This window comes from Nematolebias whitei, chromosome 16, assembly GCF_014905685.2.
Source record: "Nematolebias whitei isolate Nwh7 chromosome 16, NemWhi1, whole genome shotgun sequence".
Lineage (NCBI taxonomy): Eukaryota > Metazoa > Chordata > Actinopteri > Cyprinodontiformes > Rivulidae > Nematolebias > Nematolebias whitei.
The window spans coordinates 10513346-10540566 of NC_056513.1; the positions used below are offsets into that span (position 1 = coordinate 10513346).

General features: G+C 41.0%; 1 protein-coding gene across 1 annotated transcript in view; it reads left to right on the forward strand.

Moving 5' to 3' along the window:
- Window positions 1–26856, forward strand: part of LOC119422318 (adhesion G protein-coupled receptor L1) — a 52065-nt gene extending 25209 nt beyond the window's left edge. The window contains exons 2-26 of the mRNA XM_037689666.1: window positions 2035–2154; window positions 8511–8724; window positions 9140–9249; window positions 10057–10071; window positions 11465–11672; window positions 12327–12591; window positions 12688–13027; window positions 13099–13392; window positions 15288–15391; window positions 15489–15674; window positions 15777–15815; window positions 15895–16075; window positions 16170–16292; window positions 16455–16684; window positions 16810–16983; window positions 17250–17462; window positions 17577–17797; window positions 17920–17986; window positions 20331–20419; window positions 21115–21283; window positions 21374–21523; window positions 21606–21702; window positions 21800–21910; window positions 23634–23654; window positions 23991–26856. Coding sequence (XP_037545594.1) covers window positions 2085–2154; window positions 8511–8724; window positions 9140–9249; window positions 10057–10071; window positions 11465–11672; window positions 12327–12591; window positions 12688–13027; window positions 13099–13392; window positions 15288–15391; window positions 15489–15674; window positions 15777–15815; window positions 15895–16075; window positions 16170–16292; window positions 16455–16684; window positions 16810–16983; window positions 17250–17462; window positions 17577–17797; window positions 17920–17986; window positions 20331–20419; window positions 21115–21283; window positions 21374–21523; window positions 21606–21702; window positions 21800–21910; window positions 23634–23654; window positions 23991–25951 — 5652 coding nt within the window. The 5' untranslated portion in view covers window positions 2035–2084 and the 3' untranslated portion in view covers window positions 25952–26856. The remainder of the gene's footprint in view (window positions 1–2034; window positions 2155–8510; window positions 8725–9139; window positions 9250–10056; window positions 10072–11464; window positions 11673–12326; window positions 12592–12687; window positions 13028–13098; window positions 13393–15287; window positions 15392–15488; window positions 15675–15776; window positions 15816–15894; window positions 16076–16169; window positions 16293–16454; window positions 16685–16809; window positions 16984–17249; window positions 17463–17576; window positions 17798–17919; window positions 17987–20330; window positions 20420–21114; window positions 21284–21373; window positions 21524–21605; window positions 21703–21799; window positions 21911–23633; window positions 23655–23990) is intronic.
- The last annotated feature ends 365 nt before the right edge of the window (window positions 26857–27221 follow it).

Consider the following 27221-nt stretch of genomic DNA (forward strand, 5'->3'; position numbering starts at 1 on the left):
TATCTATCTATCTATCTATCTATCTATCTATCTATCTATCTATCTATATATATATATATATATATATATATATATATATATATTAGGGGTGTAACAATACATAGATTTATATCGATATGTCGATTGAATGATTAATGATTCAATTATATTGTGGCAAAACTAAAACATCGATTCAAATCGTCATCTTTAAAATACGCTTTTATTTTGAAATTCCCAAGGCACGTCTGTGTCACCATGTCCGTGCGCGGCTGCGCTCTGCGGCCGCCTCAGCAACATGGCAGACGAGGCAGAAAACACAGATAATGAACTTCACTCTCCTGCTGGATTTAAATCAACACTGTGGAAATATTGTGGATTCCGACAGAAGGACGGCTCAACAGATAAAACTCGTCGTATACAACAGGTGCCAGTGTGAGTTCAAATACTCGGGGAAACAACAAATTTGGCCATTCACCTAAAGAAGAAAGCTCAATATCTATTTTCGTTTCTTTATAACTGAAAAGTAATCAGGGCACTTTTAGGTCAACTGATTTAAAAAATGCACTTAAACATTAGAAATGTGAGCCTATACTGAACAGGTCTTCTTTTTTTTCATTAATTAAGAAAAACGTTTTTTTAATTTAAAAGCCTGGTGCCTGTAATAACAGAAATAAAATGGTTCAATCATATTTGAATTGCTTTTGTAAATGTATTTATGTATAAATGAGATAGGCATTTGATATCGCAATATATCGATTGCAGACTTGTGAATTGAATAGAATCAAAACTGTATCGTGACAGACTTTGTGATATCGAGAAAAATCGTATCGTCATACAAACAAATCAATATAATATTGTATCGTGGTGAAGGTAGTGATTTACACCTCTAATATATATATATAAATATATATATATATGAATGTTTCTGCTCAGTGCACTGAGAAGAATTCTGTTGTGACTTGGTGCTATATAAATAAAATGAATTGAATTGAATGGATACTCACAAACAAAGTTTTTTTTTTCTTTATACACACAAAAACAATCTCCCGTATTGTGCTGCTTTTCATTGTTTTGTTGCAATCTAAGCCTGACAGTCATTTTTACCATTATCTGTCTAATAATAAACTATTCAGTTTGCACCTTTATCTTAATCAGGATCTCAGAAACGGTTTTGTCTCATTAAAACTGGACTTTGATGCCCATGAGGACTACTGTCCCTGACAAGGGCAGAGAGATTATAGTGGAAAAAATCCTAATGAGGCATCAACAACAAAACAAGGACACACACACACGCACACTACAGCCAACATGCTAAGTCTTCAGTGCACGCTGCAGCAGCCAGCTGATTGCTATGCTAAGCAGGAAGAAGAAATGTAATACAGTTCTTGTTGTGGTTGAGCCTCCATCCTCCGTTCTGTCAGAGGCCAAGAGTTCAGACTATATTGGAGTCGTATTACTGTTGTTCTCGTGTAGCTCGTCTGCCTGCAGCCCGTATGTTCACCTGCACCTTCAGTCAGCTGTTTACCTCGTTACTCCTGCTGTCAACGAGATCGCCTCTACAGCATCACTTATTTAGGATTAATGAAAAGTGGCCTAAGCTGAGCTTGGCTGTCTGCCTCTGTCCGTGTGTGTGAGTGTTTGAAAGGGTGAGGATTAAGACTCGTTCATGAGTTAGTGGCCAACACTGCCTCCGGCTAATTGCAGAGTTAAAGCACAAGCTCACACTCGTCCACACACGAACACCAGCCCATCTCCTGGTTTTCTGCCTCCGTCTTGCTCCTTGAGTCTGCGATATCGCCATGGTAACAGCAGATTGAGTGACTTTTCGCTGCACGGATTGTTCAGCTGTTATCTCTGTTCTGCTCTCTCGCTCTGTCTGTCTCTGCCTATTATTCTGTCCCCCTCCTACCCTGCTGAGTTGTCTCACGTGCACGCTCTCACTGTCGGTTGCTGACCGTGCCTCGTGCACACACACAGATACAGATGTGCATTGAGATAAGAGGATGCAGCTATTCGCTCTCGTTTTTACCGTTCTTCTTTCTGCTACCTCCCCAGGCTCTCGTGTTGCAGCGGGTGGTGTGAAGTCCTAACTCTTCCTGTCCAGCATGGCGGTGTTAGTGTGGTTCACTGGGGTGTGCTTGCTCGCTCTGGCTCACGTTGCCCCCTCTGGTCAAGGTAAGTGTCACCCTGCAGAGGTAGCATCAGTTTAGAGCAGAAGTGGACAACGTTTAGCCTGAGGCCCACAATGAATTACTAATAGCAACTGAAAGGTCACATTTACATTAAAACACAAGAATAGAGTCCAACTCAACTGAGTTTCATTATAATCTGTATTTTATTATTATTCAAACTTAAAGATTAGAGAATATCTGTTTAAAAATGTGAGAATGAGTCGCAGCTACGACCACACAAAATTGTAGCTTAAAATGTATAAAGTTAACATTTGTATCCATTTTTGTGTTGACTAAGTTTGATTTGCTGTGGCAGCCATCTTGAAATGAATTGCCTTCAAAAGGTAATTCACTGTAGATGTACAGTTGTGCTTGAAAGTTTGTGAAGCCTTTCAAATTTTCTATATGTTTACATAAATATGACATCATCGGATTTTCACACAAGTCCTAAAAGTAGATAAAGAGAACCCAGTTAAACAAATGAGATAAAAATATTATACTTGGTCATTTATTTATGAGGAAAATGATCCAATATTACATATTTGTGAGTGGCAAAAGTACGAGTTTGGGCCTGTTTTGCTGCATCTGGGCCAGGACAGTTTGCCATCATTGATGGAACAATGAATTCTGAATTATATCAGAGATTTCTAATAGAAAATGTCAGAACATCTGTCCATGAACTGAAACTCAAGAGAAGGTGGGTCATACAGCAAAACAATGACCCTAAGCACACGAGTCGTTCTACCAAAGAATGGTACAAGAAGAATAAAGTTCATGTTTTGGAACGACCAAGTCAAAGTTCGGACCTTAATTCAATCCAGATGTTGTGGAAGGACCTGAAGCAGCAGTTAATGTGAGGAAACCTACCAACATCTCAGAGTTGAAGCTGTTCTGCACAGAGAAATGGACTAAAGTTCCTCCAAGGTGTGCAGGACTGATCAACAGTTACAGGAATTTTTAGTTGCAGTTATTGCTGAACGGGGGGAGGGTGTCACTGCAGATACTGAAAGCAAAGGTTCACATACTTTAACCAACTCACACATATGTAACATTGGATCATTTTCCTCAATAAATAAATGACCAGGTAGAATATTTTTGTCTCATTTGTTTAACTGGCTTCTCTTTATCTACTTTTAATATTTGTGTGAAAATGTGATGATGTTTTAGGTCATATTTGTGCAGAAATATAGAAAATTATCACAATTTCACAAACTTTCAAGCACCACTGTAAATCCAATGAATATGTTCAAAGAGTTTTAGTGACATCTGTTTGTTGCTTTTGAGATATTTTGCTAACAGAGACAGAGTTGACTCCAACAGTTAATGCTAAAGTTTTAAACAATGATCTTGGGCAATCTGTTAATGTGTTGGGTATGACTTCCAGCATGGATGGATGGATGGATGGATGGATGGATGAATGGATCCATTATTACATATTTGTGAGCAGCAAAAGTATGTGAACCTTTGCTTTCAATATCTGGTGTGACCCCCACTCCAAAACTGACTGAATTTTAGACACATTTTGCATTTAGCTATGGCAGCCATACTTTAACCAAAAGTTAAATTATCTGTAAATGTACATCTAGTGATTATAATCTGAGAGTTTGATAGAAATTTATCCAGTGATGTACAAGATATTTTGCTAAAAAAAAAAAAAAAAAGACAATCTAATGAACACAAGCATGATTACACACATTTTATGGCTGTGGGCATTGACACTGCTGTTTGGTTTATTCTGTTTTACTCGTTTTGTGTTTAATAACACAAGGACATATGTTGCCATGTGTGATTTAGCAGAATACATCATAGAAAAGCTAAAGCAGCTGCTCATGCAGGTGCAGGAGAAACCCTTTTTTAAAATATATTTATGTAGTAGATTGTTAGGGATTAAAAATGTGCTGTCTTTTTTTTATATAAAGACTAAACTATCTGACTAAAACATAAAAAACAGAAAATGTCGACATCTGAACACATTTAAGCTCGTTCTAAGACACCATGGACAGCCACAGTTATCCAGCAGCATGCTAACATAGAATTATGGTTTATTTAGATCTATTTCATCTGGTAGAGCCTGCACCCTACCACGTGCTGCATGATGTATGAGCTGACTGAATTAAGGCAACACTAATTGGATTTTCTTCAGCTTATTCTCTTTGCGTGGAGAAACTGGTTAACATTTTAAGATTTAGCACTCAAAGGAAAGAAAGTACATTTCTAAATTTGCCAGACAGCTTTCACCTGGATTCTCACACGATAATTTCAACTGTGATAAAACCACATCTCATCACATGCAGGTGTCCCAGTGGAGGTGTGATGTGATTTGTGACAACATCATCCCGCATTTCTTTTAATAATGACTTTATAGGTGTTGACAATTCCAGAACATATTTCATTTTCATTAAATGTTTTCATTTTAGTAAATACAAGTTTGAGGAGGATTCAAGTGAGGTAAATTCTATCCAAGTGTTAATATTTCATTCACAGGGGAGCCATTAGAGTGCATCATTGTCTTCACTGATGGTACTGAACGGCTGATGCAATACAAAAACTGACTTAACTGAAATTCAGCGTTTAAATACATTGCTTTTAAGTTTTTAAAAAATAAAATTACTGTGGGAAAAGGAGTCAAAATAACCACAAAACTATTATGGCAACAACAAGTAAATCATGACTGAGTGAGTAAATTTATGGTTGTCTAAGATTAAAAAAACCTGAAAGGCCAAGCATTCCTTGAAGGACTGCATACTGTCCATCGCCTTCCATACAGAAAACTTGAACTAAGAAATGATGGCGTTACAGTCATTTTGGTCAAACTTAAAGACGAGTGATCTCAGATGACCTGTTATCGTTCAGAATATTGTGAATAACATAAGAGAGCATGACATGACATGATATGATAAATGATAGGATTTCACATGGTAGACATGACATGACTTAACTTAATATAAAATATGACATGACATATGACATATTATATGAAATGATATGGCATGATGTAACATGACATGACATGACATGATATGGTATGATATGATATGATATGATATGATATGATATGATATGACGTGACATGATATGATATGATATTATATGATATGCTATGATATAATATGACATAACATGACATGAAATTACATGACATGACATAAAATGATGACATGATATGATATATATTTTTTTAATTTTCATTTACCTTTTATTTATACAGGTAGTCTCATTGAGCCATGAGAACTCATTTTCAAGAGAGACCTGTTTAGGGAGCAGATGGTGGGGGTTGAGGGCCTTGCTCTGGGGCCCAGAGTGGGGCGAATGAGGGTGGAGGGAGGTGTGGCTGTTCCACCTTTTCCACCCACATTTTGATGTTGACAGTACCAGAAGCTGAACCTGCGACTTTCCGATCACAAGCCCATCTTCTAACCTCTGCGCCACCACTCGCCCTCATATCATATGGCATGATATGACATGACATGATATAAAATGACATGACACGACATGGTATGGCGTGAAATAACATGCCATGCATAACATGACATTACATGATATGAAATGACATGACATAATGTAAAATGATATGACATGACATGATATGATATATGATATGAAATAACATGACATGATGCAAAATGACATGACATGATGACTCAATATGACCTGACAACATAATATGATATGATGTAACATGACATAGTACAAGATGATACAACATGATTTGACATGATATGACATGACATGATATGATGACATGATATGACATATGATATATGATATGAAATGGCATGACGATGCAAAGTGACATGACATGACAAGATGACATGATATGACTTAACATGTAAATGCATCCTAACTCAGTGAGGATTTGTTTTATATGTGTCATCCCTCAAACCATGATCTTTAACAATTATAAAGAAAAGCAGCCATTTCTTTGTGTCATTTTTATTAGTATCACTTAAATTAGACTTTTGTCTTCAGTAAGGTTCAAATCAGAATTCATTTCATTCAGCAGTCAAAAGACTGGGTCCTGCTTGTATTTATTAAATATAATAAGTAAATGCTTGCTGTTCTAGATATGGACTTAATAATGTTCTTAACCCCCCCAAAATAATCTTTAGAACCATGTGCACCCCCCATTAAAGCACGGCACACGAAGGCTCTGAAACTGACAGGAGCATAAAAGTGTGGATAAAAAGAGACGTTACTCATCCATTTTATCAGTCGTTATGTGGGTGGCAGCTCATCCACTGAGCACCGACCAGAATCTTAATGTTGATATCAAGTTAAAATCTGCAGGGTACTTGGTCTCAGTGCCAGGGACACTTTTATGATAATTTTACATCAAAATTAAACGAATTGTTAACAGACTGGCACATAATCTAACATTATTTCACAGTTTGTTTTTTTTATTATTATTTTTTATGCTCTGGTGTAATTTAAAAAAGACACAGTCAGTACTTATTATTCGTAATCAGAAGATGAGTGATAATGTTTTGGCCCATGTCTCTGTGTGCATGTGTGCGTCCATCTGTTAGCAAAACATTCCATGAACCCGAACCCTCTGCAAAATTTTAATAAAACTTGCTGGAATCTACAACTGATTACCTTTTGTAGTTAACCTGATTCTAGATGACGGCCACAGCCAAATGACCACTGGGAACACACAAAAAGAAAAAATGGCTATAGTTGTGCTAAAGTTTAGTGTGGTAATAGCTGAGGGTCATTCATAACATATCCTGCAAGTGCTACTTATCGTGCCAGATTTATGTTTAAAATTTTAGCACTAACACTTGGAGTCAACACCATTTGTCTGTTAGCAAAATATTTTACGAATTAATGCAATGATTGTCTTGGAACTCCCAATGGACAAACATCTACAACTGATAAACTTTTGGAGCCAACCCAGTTCAAGATGGCTGCCACAGCTAAACCACATTAACCAACACAACAATGGCTGTAACGGTTGGTTTTTAAAAAATATTGAGCCATAATTTGGTGTGGTAGTAGCTGAGAGTCATTCACAACACACATTGAGGTGATGCAGAGGGAGAACAGGACTTGACGCCAAAGAGGACGATCCACGGACAATGAGAAGAGGACAAGACATTGAATTTATAGGAACACAAGTGGTTGACAATGAAGGACACCTGGGGTGATTAGCGTAGGGGGCAGGTGTGTAGGAGCCAGAAAGACACAGGGGTTACAAGCAACACAAAAATCCTCACAATGAGATTGCACATAAAATCATAATTATTCAAGGTTTGACCAAAACTTACTACAACTCTATGGTATCTCATCAGAAGTTGATCTTATTTTAAATCTCTGACATAAAAATAAATGGGTGATAAGCATTCCTTCAAGAATTGCTACACCTTTATTTTCAGAGCGTTTTGTTAAAATTTGAGCACAGGTTTTTGAGATATTTTGCCAACAAACAAACACACAAGATCACCCACACGTCAGGCAGCAATAATGTATGAAAACACCAAAATTACTGGACCACAACAAAATGAAAGCTTCCTTAAAAATATTGTGAAATCATTTGTGGTCAAATAACTTAGTGACAAATATACCATATTTTCCAGCGTATAACTCATACGCTTTTACATAATTTGCTCTCCCTGTGACTTATACGCCAAAGCAACTTATTTATGTTTTTTTTCCATATTTATAAACCAATTTTTGACTGAGATATGACTATTTTCATTAATTGTGACATGGAAAATATTGAACACTACCATTTTCGGCTACTAGATGGCACTCGAGGAGTTGGGCATGCCATTGTGCCATGTAATAGGTAAAAGTGTCTATTAATGACACAATCGGCTTGCCATAGCCTGCCACTTTTGTCCAGCTCTGGGATCATGCCTGGAGCAAACGTCAAATCAGTTGCATTTCTCTGCGCTGACGAAATTCAGCTAATTTGACCATTGAAGTGCATTTATTAAGTAAAAGTTCAACTGAGAAACATCTTTGCTATAATTTCGAGCAAACAAATAATTGCTTTTAAGTGTTAATCTTGTTAAATTCTTGTTAAGGTCCTCCCGTGCACGATCCCGCGGCTGCCATTTGGCAGCCAATCGATTTTTGGCGCAACACCATCCCACATTTCTGGGTTGTCAGTGGTGATGAATAACAAATGCGACGCGTCAGCGATGATGCGTAATAGATGCGACTTATACGGCGAAGCGACTTATTTATGTTTTTTCCTTTTTATTTGACATATTTGGACTGATGCGACTTAAAGAGTGGTGCGACGTGTACGGTGGAAAATACTGTAATTTTGTTTCCTTTTGTCTTTTCATCTTTCTTCCTCTACTGTTCCTGAACCACCAATCTCTACGTTTTACCTCCACATCACACGAGCAGCGATGTCTCGGGCCGCCATGCCGTTCGGGCTGCTGCGCAGGGAGCTGGCGTGCGAAGGTTACCCCATAGAGCTGCGCTGCCCAGGAAGTGATGTGGTCATGGTGGAGACCGCCAACTACGGACGCACCGACGACAAGATCTGTGATGCAGACCCCTCTCAGATGGAGAACACGCAGTGTTACCTCCCTGACGCGCTTAAGATAATGTCCCAGAGGTAAACATGTGCACGTTTGTACACCTGTGTGTGTGTTTTTTAATACAAATCAGAACTTTTAAATGCAATTCATGATGCTTTGTTGGAAACTGCCCAACCAATCAATACAAACAGCTACTGATTTGTTCACACTTTGCACATGTGCTGCTGTACATACACTACGTGCAGATTGGCAGGACACACAAGACAAAGTCGATGCTTGTGTGCCATGTGAGCGTGCACGTGCAGCGAACTCTGCCTGTCTGCGTGCGCGTACTCACCACTGTTTTCCTAGAAGAACGAATCAATAGTCAGCAAGAGGGAGATCAGACAAATGGAGCATCCTTTGCCTCTGCTTTCCTGTCTGTTAATCCCTCCTTTTTACCACTCCCTCCATCCCTTTGACTCATCCATCCATTTATCGGACGTTCTGCAGATGCAACAACCGGACTCAGTGTGTGGTGGTCGCGGGGGTCGATGTCTTCCCAGACCCCTGCCCTGGAACATACAAGTACCTGGAGATCCAGTATGAATGTGTCCCTTACAGTAAGTATGCATTCATCTGCAGTTAGCAAAACGTTTTTACCACCGTGCACACACAAACACACAAGTGCACACAATTCTTAACCTGCTTATGTCAAGATGTAGGTTTGATGTTGATGAAGAATCTTCTGATGTCAACCGTTACACCCTGGATGGCTGACTGATGGGTAGAAAAGCTTGAGACGTGTTTGTTTTTCCCTTCAGGAAGTGTGCGTGTGCATGTTATTGCAAAGAAAGAAAGTTGGACGAAGGAATAGAGTACCAGGAGCGAAAGATGACAGAAAGAAAAACTGGGGGGCCTGTGCAAAGTGTCACAACATGTCACGTGTGTGTGAGTGCATGTGTGTTTGGGTGGGTGAAAGTTTGCACTTGTGTGTGCTAGCGTGTGTTTTCTTTTCCAGATTCACACCACGGGAGTTGCTCTCTTTTCTCCACAGGAGCCTGATTGAGGGAAGAGGAGGTGGGGAGGGAGGGAATGACGAAGGGAGGGAAACAGGGTGGAAAGGGGGAGAAGTTGGAGCTCTTTTGTGCTTCTTCTTCTTCTTCTTTTTTACATGAACAATAATGTTTATAGTGAGAATGAGCTCCAAAAACTCTGTGCATCTGTCTTTCTTTCTTTCTTGCTTTTTCCCCCCTAACTTCTTGCAGTTTGTTTTATGTCTTGCTTTACTTTCTTTCTTTCCTTTTGTTCTTACTTTTGTTTTTTCTCTTTCTTTCATTCTTTCTTTCTTGCTTGCTTTCTGACTCCCCTTCTTTCACCCTCTGACTTTTCTTTCTTTCTCTCCCTCTTTTTTTCCTATGCTTGAGTAGAAGTGGACCAAAAAGGTAAAGACAAAATATTGTAGCATCTTGATCTCTCTTTACCCCCTCAATTCCCCTATTCTTCTTCTTCTTATCTTCCTCTATCCTGCCATTTCTCTCCTCCTCCAACACTAGGACGTTGTTTCGTAATCATGCTGGATGTTGCCCCCGTCCTTCCGTTTTTTCCATTTCTTACACGATTGTTTATTTCCCCCACATTTTATCCATCTCTTATTGTATCCAAAGCCGTCCTTCGATTCTATTTTATCCAGGTTCTGCACCTTTATTTCCTTCTCTTCCTCTTTCTTCTGCTTTCCTCTCCTCGGTTTCTTCTCCTCATCTCTCGCTCCTTTTCTTTCCCTCAGTCTCTTCGTGCACGCAAATGTAGACACAACTGGTCGCCCAAACATGAACACAACTTTCTTTTGATGCTTTCTCTTCTCTAGTTCCCTCTAGGACACTTTCTTTCTTCTGTTCTTCTTTCATTCTTTCTTTCTTTCTTTCCAATATTCCTTCTTTCGTTCTTTCTTTAGTTCTTTCTTTCTTCTGTTCTTTCGATCTTTCTTTCATTCTTTCTTTCGTTCTTTCAAACTTTCTTTCTTCCTTCTTTCCGTCCTCCCTTCCTCCCTTCTTTTCCAGTCATCCTCTTCATGCTTATTTTCCCTTTTCTTCCCTTATAGGAAGAGCCCCTTATTTATCTTCATAGGAAAAATAAGATGAAATGTGTGTGATTGTGTACTCGTCTGGATGTGTGCTTACCAAGCACTGCTTATGTGTGTGTGTGTGAGAAAAAGAGAGTGTGTGTGTATGTGTGCATGCCTATTTGCATGCCAGTGTGCGATTGTTCAGTATACATATGTGTCCATACAGTTATCGATATGTGGGTGGACCAATCGATGTGCTTGGCGTAAACTAACCTGCCCTCTCATTCACTTCAAGGCAAAATTTAGCCCCGCCTTCTGCGTCCCCGACTCTACCTCACACTCTTCTTCACTCTTTTTGCACTAACCCGCCCACACACACCTACACACATGCACACATTCACTCACACTGAACAAAGCACATGTACACACTCACACAACTTTCATTGCAGTGTCCCTGTTGTATTAATCACCACACACACACTAACAGTGTGTGACGTTCAACACTTTATCGTCTCCTCTGTCGCTCGCCTCTTGAGATCAGGACAGGTGTTTTAAATCCCCTTTCTCTTTTTCTCTTCATTCTTTTTTCCTAATCTCGCTGCATCGTTACGCATCCAATTCAACCCATTTCTTTCACTCATTGATCCATTTTTTCCCGCCACACCTGCCTCCACTCTTTTCTCACTTCACTTTCTTTTTCGTTTCCTCTCTTTCTTCTGTTTCTTCCTTCTAACATCCTGCTTTTGGCGCCCCTCCTAACTCCCATCTCTCAGTTTTCGTGTGTCCCGGCTCACTGCTCAGCATCCAGCCAGCCTCCTCGTCCCTGGAGGCAGAGCATCAGTCGGGGGCCTGGTGTAAAGACCCCTTACAAGCCGGTGACAGGCTTTATGTCATGCCGTGGACGCCGTATAGAACAGAGGTCCTGTACGAGTACGCCTCGTGGGATGACCTTCGACAAAACAGAATCACCACGACTTATAAGTGAGTGGTTTATTTTCTGATTGTGTGGTTCATGGGCAAATCTGTTTTTTTTTTTGTGGAGGTTTCTGAACTCTCAGTTGAAATGCTAGTACTTTTAAAATATTACATGAATGGAACAATTATGTTCTCAAATAAATCAATGAAGTATTGATTAGTTGTGTTAGGTCAGCTGTGGGGAAAAATTAATGTTTCGTGGAACTCTCTTTCAAAGTAAATGGAGCAGTAAGTAATTTTCAAATGACAAATTAATGTTTCAGAGTTCCTGGTTTTACCTATTCTGTGTATGTGTGTGTGCAAAAATGGAACAAAAAAAGATACTAATGGTCTTATCTCTTTAATATGAAACCTTGCTGTTTGAAATAAAAAAGTGCAAACATAAAATAAACCTGATATATTCCATTCAAAAGCCCTAGCATTCCTTGAAAGTATGTATGTTGTCTTGTCTACCACCTCTTCTGCCAGCTTTAGATGCAGATCATCTAAAGCTGAGAAAATGACAGAGTTGTATACATTTTGGTTCAACTTGGAGCATAAGATTTTGTGCAAACTCATGTAGAATCGTAATACCTTGCTAGATCTCAGAAGACCTCTTAATGGTCAGAATATGCATTGTAAAATATTTTCAGCTACTACCAATGAATTTCTGTGTCCTAGATTGCCGAGCCGTGTGGATGGGACTGGGTTTGTCGTTTACGATGGTGCTGTATTTTACAACAAAGAGCGAACACGCAACCTGGTCAAGTATGACCTGCGCACACGCATCAAGAGCGGCGAGGCAGTGGTAGTCAATGCTAACTACCACGACACCTCCCCATACCGCTGGGGAGGGAAATCAGACATCGATCTGGCTGTGGACGAGAACGGACTTTGGGTTATTTACTCTACTGAAGCCAATAATGGACGCATTGTGGTCAGCCAGGTAGGAGGAACAAAAACGGATCAATGACTGGAGTATTAATCGGAAAGAGGTAAGAGAGGATGGTTTTTTAATGCACATCTACTTGTGTCTGACCAGGTGAACCCCTACACCCTGCGTTTTGAGGGAACGTGGGCCACTGGCTTTGACAAACGTGGGGCAAGCAATGCTTTCATGGCCTGTGGAGTGCTCTACGCCGTGCGTTCCGTCTTCCAGGATGATGAGGGTCAGGCGGAAAGCCGAGCCAGCAGCAACATGGTGGTGTACGCCTACGACACCAGCCGGGGCCAGGAGCTGCCTGTTCAAATACCATTCCCCAACCCATACCAGTACATCTCCTCTGTAGACTACAACCCCAGAGATAACCAGTTGTATGTGTGGAATAACTACTACATGCTGAGATACCCTCTACAGTTTACACCACCACCACCAACCAAAGGTCAGACATTTAACAGTTGTGCTAGACATGATTCCGTTTTCAGAAAATTGACTTTGTCTTTGTCTTTACAGGCCCCCTCTCCTCACTGATGACCACCGTTCGGTCCTACACAGCCACGGTTGCTTTGACACCAGTGCGGCCATCTGCTTCCCATCCGATTGGTGTCATCAACAGGGGCCCCTTTGACCAGCGACCAATCACAGCTATGATTCCTCTGACCCCACGCCCACCTTTACGAGTCCCTTTGGCCCCTGGCGGGCCCGGTCAAGTAGGAGGATGTGAGGGCCGGGTGGCACGAGGTGTTCAGTGGCCCCCAACCTTGAAGGGAGAGACAGTAGAGAGGCCGTGCCCGAAAGGGTCTCTGGGTAGGTGTGGCATGTTTGCTCATATGTAAGCATGCCAGCGTGTGTGCTGTTTGCACGTCTGTGTGCGTATCGCGTTTCCCTTTGAAATGTGGTCCGATGTCCTCTCTTTGAACTCCGATGAAACAGAAAAGTCAAAGAGAGGTCACAGTGGACAGGAACGCTGGGTTTGGCAATTCTTCCTCTCGCTATTCAGCTGTCTTCTTCAGCCCAGTCTCCCTCTGAAAACAGTTTCACAGATTATGCTAATAATCATGCAGCACATTTTTTCTCTTGCCAATCAAGTCAAATTATTTGGACATGGTTTCAGCACAGAGTTGATGATTATACTAAAATCCTCTTACCTTTTATCATGTTTGTAAGTGACAGCATGTGCATTTGTTCTATTATCACATTTAATTTGTAGAATGTGTGAGCAACAGACGCTCTAGACCTGTTTTATTTATTCCTGTAAAATTTTAATGAACATACTGTATGTAACTGCTGAGCAAAGCTTTCACCATGTTACACTTCACTTTGAATGTTCATGTCACTGCTGTTGTAGAATGCTTTTTTTAAACATTTTTTAAAAGTTGTTTTGGTTTTGCTCTCTAGTCTAAACTCAGTTTGCATCCCAACTAAATGATTCTGATTATGATATTTTCAGCAAACAAAAATAATTAGACCAAATATGAAAAAGAGGCACTCATCGGTGAATTACAAAAATAAACCCTTTTTTTTTACCAGGCTCTGTTCTGTAATTACAAACAAAACAAAAAGTGCAGAACAACAACGAGAAAAAAAAAGATCATCTTTGGAAAAAGATCCCTCGGGGATAAAATAGATTAGTGATGATGACTGATTAGTGATTAGAAACAGTATAAACGTGCATTAGTGTCAAGAGATAGAAGGTGGACCAGTCCGGCTCACAAAAACAGAAATTGAGCAAGTTATCTCTGCTGTTTTCTTTAACATCTGGTGCAGAATACAATGATGTTGCGGTGTCCTTCAGGGATCAACTCTCGCCCCCCTTTAATTCTTCAATTTCATTCTTTTTCTTGCCAACCTTTTCAGAGTCATATATCTGAGTCTATTTATCTTTTCTATGCAGATGACATGCAACTATACATGCCTCAAAGCTTTGCAGATCACAGCAGTTTGTATCATTATAAAGCTTTTCTATGAAAAATTAAAACTTAGATGACTCAGAATCTATAAATTCAGTAATAAGTCTGAGGTCACATTGTTTGGCCTCCATATTAGTTCTAACAAATATTACCCACCTTGCTAGAAATGTAGCAAACCATCTACAGTTTCCATGTATTGTCATGACTAATGTTCAAATTTGTTTCTTTCTTGCTTTTTTGCAGCTCAAAACTAAAATAAGAGAGAACGTTTCTTAAAAAAAAAAAAAAAGTAAAAAACAACAAATTTAACTAGGATTTTTGTAGTGCACTTTACAAAGTTGTCAGTTCCTTTGGTTACTTCAAAACACTCTGGCAAGCCTCATAAAAGGCACAAAAAAAACAAAAAAAAATCCCCATGAGCTAGTCTCCCTGAGCTAACTCACTCAGATTGTTTTAAAAAAGTTTTTCACCTTTTAAAGCCTTTAATGGCCTGTTAAATTCATCAAGGACTTATTAACATGTACCCTGAAGACCATTAGGATCCATAGCTTTATGAAGGCTTACTTTTCCATTAAACTTCTGTCTTTGTGTTAAAAAAAATATTGTAGGTGTGGTTTTAATAATTATTTATTATATAACTATATATATACTTTTTTCCTTCATCATTGCCAGTTTTATGCAGTAATAAGTGTACACATGTTTTTATTTCCATGTGCATGTATCTCACTTGAACCTAACCCTGCTGCTGGTTTTTGTCTTTTTGGTGCTGTCTCCCCCTTTCCGTTTCTGCAGGTATTGCCTCCTATCAATGCATGCCATCTCCAGTGGCGTGGAACTCCAGAGGGCCTGACCTTTCCAACTGCACCTCTCCCTGGGTCAGCCAGATTGCACAGAGGGTCAGTGAAGCACACACACATTCACAGCCACAAATACACACTGTGCCAATGCCCTGAAGCCAGCCAACATGCAGCCCTCTGTTAAATGTCATTCCAGATTAAGAGTGGAGAGAATGCAGCCAACATTGTTGGGGACCTCGTCAATCTAACCCGGGGACAGATCTATGCTGGTGACGTCAGCATGTCCGTCAGGCTAATCGAACAGCTGCTGGATATATTGGACTCTCAGCTCCAGGTTCTAAGACCAGCTGTTAAAGAGTCGGCGGCACGCAATTACAACAAGGTAAACCTCTATCAGTCCAGGAATATAATTGACATTTACTGATGATCAGAGCAGAAATGTCAGGGATGACGATTGTAATAATTTAAATGTGTTTTCTTTCAGCTGCAGAAAAGAGAACGCACATGTAAATTTTTTGTTCAGGTAAGAGGTATGAACAGACAGATGGATTACTGGATGGTTTTCTAGACAGATGGATAAAAGCCTTTGCTTCTGTCCTCAGTCGGTTGTGCAGACAGTTGATAACCTGCTGGGTCCTGAAGCTCTGGTGGCCTGGGCCGATCTGAGCGGCACCGAGCAGTCTCGCTCTGCATCGCTGCTCTTAGACGCAGTTGAGAAAGGAGCGTTTCTGTTGGCTAACAATCTCTACGAAAGCCGTTTCAGTTACCGAGCACCAAATGTTGGTACGTGGTCTCTCTCTTTCTCTGGTTTGTTTGACATCGTCTTCAGCTCAACACAGCCAGACTCTTGTGCGTCTCTGTTTCTGTAAACGGACAGATCTGGAGGTGTATGTACTGAATACAGAGGCGGTTATACAGGATTTGACGTTCCCTCACTCCTATGACAGCGACAGCATCCTGCAGATATCGGCTCTGGCTCTGCAACAGTACAGCAACAACGGTTAGCAGCACAGACACACCAAAACCAGTTTGTTCAGTAAATGTTTGATTTGTCATTGATTAAGATTGTATTTTAATATTGGCAAAATGTTATAAAAGCCTAAACACAAAAAGAATCCTCCTTTCTGTCAAGTCATTCTCCATTCTTTGGTTTTCTCTCTAGGTCAGGTGAATCTGGTCCTTTCCCTCTATAAAAACTTGGGTTCCTTCCTGACCACGCAGAACTCAACGCTCCGGCTGGGAATGGGACTGAGTCAGAACCAGGGCCAAGGTCAAGACGCCAGGCGAAGGAACCTCGTGGTCAACTCGCACGTCATCTCAGCTTCTGTGCACAAAGGAACCAACAGGGTGTACCTGACAGAGCCGGTGATCTTCACCCTCAGGCACCTTCAGGTCTGATTTTTGTTTTTTTTCATTTATCACTAAATTAATATTCAGCTGCTATATATATATTTTCTGTGTGTATTATCTGGTTTCAAGTGCTTTTTGATATAACTTTTTTTTTTTTATATCCACAGCTGGAGAATCATTTTGGGCCTAATTGCTCTTTCTGGAACTCATCGGGAGCTTCTGGCAATGGCAGGTGGTCCACACAGGGCTGCCGCCTGCTACACACTAACAACACACACACAACCTGCGCCTGCAACCACCTGTCCAGCTTCGCTGTCCTCATGACATATCAGCAACCAGTGGTAAGTGGCCGACATATCAACACATCACAGAGTTTGATTCATTTACAAGGTAGACCTTCAAGTTCAAGTTCAAGAGTCTTTATTATCCCCAAGGGGCAATTTGTTTCACAGTCAGTAGCCACACAAAACATCCATACTAGACATTGACATTAAAATAACAGTACAGCGATCAAACCTGTTCCAACGCATTTTTTTATCGCTGATCTTGTTTGTTTACTCTTTATTAAAACAAAAATACACCCTTCGCTGTGTGTTTTTCCTCACAGTTCAGGGCCGGTGTAGAGGAGCTTCTGGTCTTTGTGGTTTATTGGGTGGGTATCTCTGTGGCCCTCGTGTGTTTGGCAACCTGCCTCATCACCCTCTGCTGCCAGGGGGCGCCCTGGCACTCAGATCACAGCACCATCCACTCCAACCTGTGGACCAATCTGCTCATCACTGAACTTCTCTTCCTCATCGGTGCCAACAAGACCAAATACACCGTCAGTACATGTCCCACATTATACATTAGAGTGCATTTAATAGTAGAAGTATGCATGTTTATTATTATAACACAAACAAAAGCATGCACTGTTTGTGATGGGTGTGGTTTTCAGGTCGTGTGCTCCATCACTGCTGGCCTGCTGCACTTTTCATTGCTCTCGGTGTTTTGCTGGTTGTGTCTGGAGGCCGTTGAACTGTACCTGCTGCAGAGGGAGGTATTTGAGGGACGTAACTCCAGGAGGAAGTATTTCTACCTCTGTGGATACTCTGTTCCTGGGCTGGTGGTGGCTGTGTCGGCAGCTATTGATTTCAGAGGATACGGCTCAAAAACTGCGTAAGTTTAGAGACGTGTGAGCTCACCTTGGAAATTAGGCATCTACCGCATGTATAAAGTTTAAATTACAGTTTGTTGTTTTCTGGTGATTTGTGCTCATGCGTCTGTTTCTCTGTGTTTAGGTGTTGGCTGCGTGCAGATAATTACTTCATCTGGAGTTTTCTCGGACCTGTAGCTGTTATTATTACAGTAGGTGTTCAGGCTTTCATCTCTATACTAGGATTGCTGTATATTTTTATGAAAGGGCGACAATGTTTTTGCTTGTGTCGGTGTGGACATGTTGGTTTGTCTGTAGTGTTCATTGGATGAATATCTACAACTGATTAACATTTGAACTCAACCCATTAAGATTAAGATTAAGTGCTGTGTTGTCATCATTGTATGTTCCCATACAATGGCGAAATTAGTTCTCTGGATTTAACCCATCACATGTGAGATACACCCAGGTGGAGCAGTGGGCAGCTATAAGCACCCAGGGACCATTTAGGGATATGGGATAAGCCTTTTAGAGATAGCTGCCACAGCAAAGCAACCATAACATCCACAAAAATATGTATAACCCAAGAAGTTTTACAAATTTGATCTAAAGTTTGGCGTGGTAGTGGCTTAGAGTCACCCCCAACATGTTATCCGAGTGCGAACTGATCGTGCAACATCTGTTAATAAAAGTTGCCTTTACCTATTGGAGTTAACCATGTCTCTACGGCTCATAAACCACCAGACAGATTGGAGTACAACTCTTAAGACAGTAATCACTGGCTGCGTGTCAAATATTCCAAATATTTGGATTCAACTTAATTTATAATTACCGCCACATTTAATTCAATTGAATTCAATTCAGTTTATTTCTGTAGCGCCAAGTCACAACAACAGTTATCTCAGGGGACGGAACAGAAACATTCACATATATAAAACGTAGGACTGTCAACGTTAATGCATTAACGCATGCGATTAATCAAAAAAGCTGAACGCATTAATATTACATAACGCAGATTAATCGCTTTATCTATTTTCAAATTCAAATTCAAAAATACTTTCTTAATCCCAGAGGGAAATTAAGTGTTGTCGTAGCTCATCATCCTGGTTTTATTCAAGAGTTGCAATAGATGCTGATAGCTGTGAGAAGGAAGGATCTCCTGCAGCAAATCTGAAGAATCTGCACAGATTCTGCACGTCCACCCAGATCCAGCTTGCTGTCAGATCCGGCGGGCCTCTCGGTCCTCCTGGGCAGCAGGACTGCCAGAATGCTGGACAGAATTCCTCCCTGAGCGATGGACACTCCTCCCAGCAGTCTGCTGAGCTCCTCGTCACCACGGACAGAGAGCTGAAGGTGCTGGGGAATGATCCCGGTCCTCCTGATGTCACAAGCTGTTTCCCCACCAGCTCCAGAATCTCGGCGGTCAGGCACTCCAGCACCACCGTCAGGTTGACAGGAATTTGTCCACGGAGCCTCCTTTTCAACTCATTTGGGATTTAATGTTGTAGTTGAGGTATTTCAGCTTTTGAGATGTTAATCAGCTGCTCCTGGTTGTTTAAAAAAAAAACACCTTGTTGCCATGGTTACGCATCATACCAAATGCCCAAATGTACAAAAGGTTTCAGTTAAAATCCTTCCAGCTGCACTTCATCCAATACCAGAGGAAATAATCATCTGGAAAAAGTGATTTACATCCAGAAAAAGAGGAATTAAAGTTTCCAAAAGCAATAACTCAGAATGAAAGTAACAGAGCTGCTCCACCTTGAGCGGCGCAATTCTAGAACTTTTGTCCTATAAAGGCCTCTATCCTGTGGAGGGTTAACTGGTTATTCTCCAGAGCCACCTTCCAGTCTAGTGGGGGCAGTAATGCACTTAAGTTTGCCAACCGTCAATAAAATCAAAAGAAGAAGATGAAGGCTCACACGTTTTGATCACATATGACACTTCGTGAGACATTTGAGTTAACATATATAAATTAACGTTTGGAACAAAATGACTTGTGTAAACCTTAATGAGTATGAAAACCTGGGAAACTGTTTGGTTTGAGACAATACAACATTTTCATCAACATTTTATGAAAACCTGCACATTTACATTTCAAGCTTACAAAGTTAAGCATAGTGATTACCATAATCAGATTAATCACAGCCCCAGAGTGTGATTACTCTGATCAAATGTTTAATTGATTGACAGCACTAATAACACGTCTATTAGTAATGTTATATATGTAAGAAAGCCAGCAGATTGCATTGAGGTTTCATTTCGTCGCAGTCTCCCATCAACCTCAACCAACACAAAAATGGTTATAACTCAGTCAGGTTGACCAAAATTGAGCTATTTTGGTATGATAGTAGCCGAAACTCTTCCTCAGACTTTATCTGGATGCTAACACATCTCATGAAATCTCACAATACATAAGATTGGGTACAATAACATTTAAAAGGTTTTATAAAAACGGACGTAAAACTGCCCCTTCTCAAGATTACATACTGCTAGACCTTTAACTTGGTCATGTATTAACATTTGTCCTTGTCTGTGTTTTTGTTTGGACCTCAGCTAAATCTGGTTGTCTTGGTGATGACTTTACATAAGATGCACAGCACCGCTGCACTGAAGCCAGACTCCAGTCGTCATGACAACCTGAGGTCAGTAAGAGTGTGCTGTTGTGGATTATTTTAAGTAATTGTGTGGGATTGATGTCATACAGTTGCACATAAAGAAGACAGTCCATGTAGAGCTTTACAGCAGCAACATTTTGTAAACCTTAAAACTCTATTTAAAAACTCATCAGAAGGCTTGACTAAAGCATCACATATTTTGGTGTTTACAGGAAAAAGACAAAAGAGAGAGTGTCTTTCTGATATTTAAATGCAACTTTTACCTTATAAGCTCAGGCACTTTATTTGTTCACAGCTTTGCAGCAACATAAAATAAAAGCACAAAAGAGAGGAAAAGATAAAACACTATTTTATCTATAAGTAGACTCATCATGGGCATCTCCAGAGGTCAACGGGGTCCAATCACCTCTTGAGGCGATTGGTTCCAGAGCACACGTTGAGGTGAGCCGATTACATCTCCAGGCTGGAAGCACTGTTGGCTTCTGGGTAATGTAGTTCTTTTGGACTGGCGATACAGCATAAGAACAATACAAAATGGCTGCACATGTCCGAAGTTTTTTTTTTTTTTTTTTTGGTGAACTTTTTATCTGTACCGTCCCAATCATGTGAGTAATATTAAAGTTGACACTCATTGAAAAACCGCAAAAGAACGAGTCTGCGGAAATTGAACCGTGAAGTATCGAGGAACTACTAATACTCTGAGTCCTCTTCTTTCTCTGCAGGGCATGGACAGTGGGCTCCCTGACTCTCCTCTTCCTGCTGAGCGTCACATGGTCCTCAGGCCTGATGTTCCTGTCTGGCCCGTCTCTCCTCCTGGCTTACCTCTTCTCCTCCCTCAACACCGCCCAGGCCCTCCTCATCACTATCCTGCACTGCACACTCGCCAGAAAAGTCCGTTTTAGAGCTCACATATGATTCTGCGCTAAATGCACACCTGTTAAATTCTTAGCCCGTGTCTACGTGGTTCGTTTTTGTGCGTAGGGTCAGAAGGATAACGGACGATGCCTGCGTCTCTCCCAGTGCTGCGCAACATCCTCGTCCAGCTCTCCAGACTCGGTGAAAGGTGCCGCCCTTCGCTCCAACAGCCGCTACACCAGCAGCCAAAGTCGCAGAGCCACTGCTAACAGACAGGTGTGCAGCAGCTCGCGTCACCTCTCCGAAGCGTCACCTGTGTGTGTGAGCAGCTATTAACACACCAGCGCTTCTGTTGCAGAGTCGCATTAGAAGGATGTGGAACGACACCGTTCGCAGACAGACGGAGTCTTCTTTCATCGCTGCGGACGCTAACAACACTCCTACTCTCAACCGAGGTAAAGTTTGATTTTTTTTGTTCCCCTTAAATCACACATTTCAGCCTGCTGTGTATAAACAATGTGATATTTATTCTCTCCATCGTTCTCTCATCAGCTGCTTTGGGGAATCATTTCCTTACAAACCAAATGTTGCAGACTCACACTGGAGCTTCGCCTTATGACACCATCCTGGCGCAGGGATACAATCAGCCTTTCACGTCCACAGGTACATCCCGTTACATTTGACTGCGTAATATTTTCACCTGGCTTCTTGTTACGATGTTTCTCTTATGCTTACTACCAAACGCCTACACAATTATTAGGCAAACTGTTTCCTCGAGATTCGTTTATATTTGAGCAAACATATGCAGATCAGTTCAAATAGTTATATTTTAAAGGTTTAACTTTTGATTGGGTCATAAATAAAAGAGGAGATTTGTCTTTCTTGGGGGTTGTACATATGGTTATTTTTAGGCATCTAAAACAAATAAATAACCCAAAGATGTAAGAAGTTGCACCAATACTAATATAAACCCCATGCTGATAACGATGCGTTTTGATTTAATAAGTAATTGAGTCCATCTGATGTGAATTTAATTTGGTGTATGACGATCTTTAGAAATCAGAGCAGCTAATTACTGAAATACATATTTTTTTTTCAGTCAATATAGATTGCCATTTAAGGAAATTTAGCAATAACTGCTTAAACTGCATAAATAAATGGACTTTCGCTAAATAACCTGTACACACCAAAAAAATGTATAGGTGAACATTGTAGCTTGAAAAACTTATTTGGGAGATACAATAAGCTAATTGTAGCGGCTCACTTTTCATTTTACTAGTTGCCATTTGATTAAGTATGTAAAGAAAATGGCAGATTGCTGTTGTTTTTAAAGTGGCCAATATATGAAATGTTAAAATTTCCTACGATTTTTGATCTATCTCTAAATAAGTGTATAAATAAGTTTAAAAAAGATTGTTGTGTTTATAGTGATACCTTAACAACCTGTCCCACAATGCTAACACAGCCAGGCTTTTTTATTTTCGTGGCACATTTACAGTTCATTTCTGTTGCTTGGTGTTATTTCACAATTCATTCAACCTTTATTTACACAGATACATCACATTGGGCCTCGAAGACTCTTTTACAAGTGAAACCTGTTTAGACAGACATAAAGTAATGAAAGTGACATATGCATAGGATTTGGAGCAAAAATAAAAATCCTATCAAACTCAATCCTTGGCCGAGGAGAGATAGCTTGAGATTGACAAAAACACCCTGCACATAGTGACAATGAAAAGTAATCTAATATATTTATACAGAATAAAATAAATATATCAAATTCTAATCAAGTTACATTGAGCTCAGTTCAGCGCATTCTAACATAATACAGTCAAAGGCAAACCTAACATAATCTAAATTGTTAGTAAATTACAGATATACACTATAAAAGCTATTTATAAAAAAACTGAAAATGTTTGTGCAGTTAACACAAGAACAACAATAGATAAGTTTGATAATTAGGCAAAACTTTTCCAAAAATAACATTTGCTCGGCCTTGAACCTTTCAAAGATAAATACAGTCTCTAATTAAAAACACAATTATTATTTTTCCCCACAGTGAAGTACAAATAAATAAACAAATCGTTAATTTCCTGATCTTTCATTTAAATCTTTTGATCGTCACATTTATATGTCACCTGCTTCCAAAAACAGAAACTCACATCAACTTTAAAAGTATTAAATCTACAAACTATTTTTTTGGAACTCAGCATTTTGTTGCATGACGTATTTGTTTTTTCTGTTTCTGAACAGTTTAAGCTAAATGTGTAGTATGAGAGTGAAAGCTGTGAATATGTTTTGTTATGTTTTTATTTACATTGTATGTAAATGTTATCTTGACCCTTTCTTTCTGTCTCTGTCTCTCTGTCTTATCGATGACCAGTAGGAACCTTCAGAAACAAACAGAGTATGAACTCTTCACTCTTGTGCTCCTTTGAACCATTGAGCACCACTTTCTCTTGTTCTGTGATTAGATTCATAAACTGTGTGAAATTTGCACACAGAAACTACCTGTATACAGAAACCATAAAGGCATCTCTCCATCTGGCAACACAACCAAACATTTCATCTGCAGTTATCTTTATATATTCAGGAAAAGCCCCACCTTCAGCAGGCGTATGAACACCAGTCTGCTCATTCATTCATTTGTTCATTCATGTACTCATAGCATGAGCTGCTATGTCTTTATAAGTACTTTGGTGCTCTCTGTCATTTGTAATTAACATCTTGTTTCTCTCGACAGAGGGTGGTGTATCTCAGAGTCAGGAGTCATGTGGGTTGGACAGTGTATGTCTGAATGGAGGCTACACACCCAACACCTTCACCCTGCATGGCTTAGGAACAACACCAGGATCCCGAGCTGGAGTGGTGGGCAGCACCGACCTTCTGAGGGACGGCGGAGTTGGGATGGGAGGGGATGACATCTCCCCTAGCCTCCTCACACCACATGGGTCAACGGATATGAGCGGCGGAACCGGAATGCGTCGCAATTTGTCTGATGCAGCAGCGCTGGAGAAGATGATCATTTCAGAGCTGGTGCAGAGCAACCTGAGGCCCTCGGTTGCCATGCCTGTTCCTCCTGAGCGATACGGGAGCTTGGCGAGGCCACACCTTCACGAGAGGCCGGCTCTTGCTCACACTGCCACCTTAACTCGACATGCTCAGCCACCGCAAGAGGGCTGGGCTGCCACCGTGCAGCCAAACACACGGCACAATGCACAGGAGGGCTGGGTGCACACACGGCAGCCCACTCAAGACGTTGAGACAAACTCCACAACATGTGGTGAGGAACGCTTACAGGATGGCTGGTCACACACGCGTGTTTCTGGAGATTGTGACAGTCGAGAGCTGCTAAAAGATGGAGACCGGTCACAGCTGCAAGGCACTCTGGGTCGCCGGGGGCATCAGGACAGGCAGCAACCACGTCCTCCCGATGTCCAGGCTCGGCCATACTCCACCCTCAGCCGCACCCCTGGTACTCTGTCTCGCCACCGCAGCACAACAGAGTCCAGTGGAGGGACAGAAAGAGAACGAGACCGGGAACGAGACAGAGATCGTTATCGGGACAGGCCCCTTCCACCACCTCCTCCTCCTCCCCCACAGGAATCAGAGCCCCTGTACAAAGCTTTGGAAGAGCCGCTGCTCTTGAAACAGAGAGAAGCTGTTGTAGAGGCATGGAGAAGTGGCCAGGACCGAGAAAAGGATGAGACATTTCTGCTGAAAAGAGAAGGAACGTATGATGTATGGAGAGGAGGGACCGAAAGAGGAAGAGATGAATCTTTTACCTCTCAGAAGAGAGATGGCACTTTGGATGAATGGAGAGTCGGCATTGAGAGGGGGAGAGAGGAAAAGAGAGATGGACGAATGGAGGTGTGGCGAGGAGCGGAAACAGAGCAGGATGAAACATTCATAACTCAGAAGAAAGACTTTGGTATGGATGGTTGGAGAGGTGACTTTGAGAGGCAGAAAGAGGAAGCCTTGTTCTTGAAGGACAGAGATGGTTGGAGAGCAGGGATTGAGCGAGAGACTGAGAAACAGAAGGACAGAGCACTGGACGTGTGGAGAGGAGGAATAGATTTGGACCGGGAGGAGTGTTTCTCGTTTGAGAACAAAGATAATGGTCTAGATGGGAGGAAAAGAGGGATAGATCGAGGGTCTCTTCGGTATCATGGTGAACGACAAGATTCTGATGGCTTCACTCTGCCTTTGACACCTGATCTTGACCTGGACCCTGACTCCTCACCCATCTATGCCCGAGATTCCAACCCCTCCCCACTTTATCCTGGAGACCGACACTCGCCGCCACTTAACATTTTCCCTCGAAACTCACCCCCGACAAATATCTTTGCCCCACGAGAGAATAACTCACCTCCCAGCAACCTCTTTTCCCGCCACTCCCCACAGGTGTACAGCCGCAGCAGCTCTCCTCCTCGTTTCTACACCCGTACCTCACCCCCAACTCACTTATACCCAGACAGCAGCCCTGAAGGCCCAGATGAAATTAGTCCCACTGATGGTCAGTCACAGAGGTCTGGTCTGGAACTGCCCTACAGCCTGGGGCGACCCCCGCTTGGCCCGCGGCCCAATCACTTGCAGACCTTCTATCAGCCACCACCACTGGCTACCAATGGAGAGACAGGGTACTCTGCAGAGCCCACTTCTGATGGAGACGATGAACAGATGCAACGGGTGACGAGCCTGTGACTAGGGCGGTGGTGATTGGGGCATAGACACCAGGGAGGAAGAGAAGGATGGTGATATTTTCAACAAAATTTTGAAATCATAAATGATGGAAACTAAGATTAAGCTTAAAAAAATGCTAATAATGTTGGAATTCTTCTACTCCTCCTTGCTTCTATTTCCTGATCACCACGAGACTTTTCCCTTTTCCATGTTTCTTTACTTTTGTATGACTGTAATCCATTTTTTTGCTCCCACTACTCTTCTGTCTTTCCTGAAACCCTATTGTGTCTTCCCATCTCATTGGTGCTTTTAATTACTGGTCCATCATCTAAGTTTCTGTTGCTTCATTGGCTGGGCATTGCCCCTCTCTGTAGCAAACAGTGTCAAAGAAGCACTTGTGTCTTGCCAAAAAACCCTCTCAAAGAACATGTGCATGACTTTATCGTGGCTTTGCAAGGCTACATACTGTAGGAGGAATGGCTGATGCGTACAAGCGAATATATGCGTGTGTCATTGCTTGATGAGCATGTGGGTGTGTGTAAGGGTGTGTATATGTGTGTATGAGAGAGAAAGTATATGTATATAAAACATTATTGTATAATTAATGTATCACACTGAAGCATTTTATCAATATGGACATGGAGGAGCGCTTTCCTGCTTCTGATTTTAACTCTGGACCTGTCCTATTTCACATCAAGACCAAAACTTCTGTCCCTTCAGTCCACCACTAACTGTTGGAACTTGTTGCCATGGAGTTTGTCATAGCAACGAAACACTTGACTGCAGAGCCAGAGATCATGTAAAACCTCAGAACTTTTCTGCAACCCCTTCAGATCCTTGTACATATCCACCTCAAGTGTTCTGATTGTCTTGTATTGCTATTGAAGTTCAAGTAAACATGTGAAATAAATGTTTCTGTTTTTCTACTTTTGTTCGTTTGTTTACAGAGAGAGACAAAGGAATTCAGAATAATTTTTTTTTATACAATACAATGGCTGAAAATGAGGTACAGGTATACTTGGTGAACTGTATAAACAATTGTTAACAGCAGATCTGCCAACATGCATCAATTACAAAAATAAAATGATTGCTATTATGTATTTATTTATTATTATTTATTATAAAATTATTGCTATTAATTGTTGCACAAAGACTTTTTTTTGTATTGAACGATTTTTTGAAATTATTGCCATCCAACAAGAACACCAACAGTTATCAAAATTAATCCAGCACGACCCAAGAAATTGGTTATTGTTAGCATAATACATGAATTGCACCAACAAGACCCAAT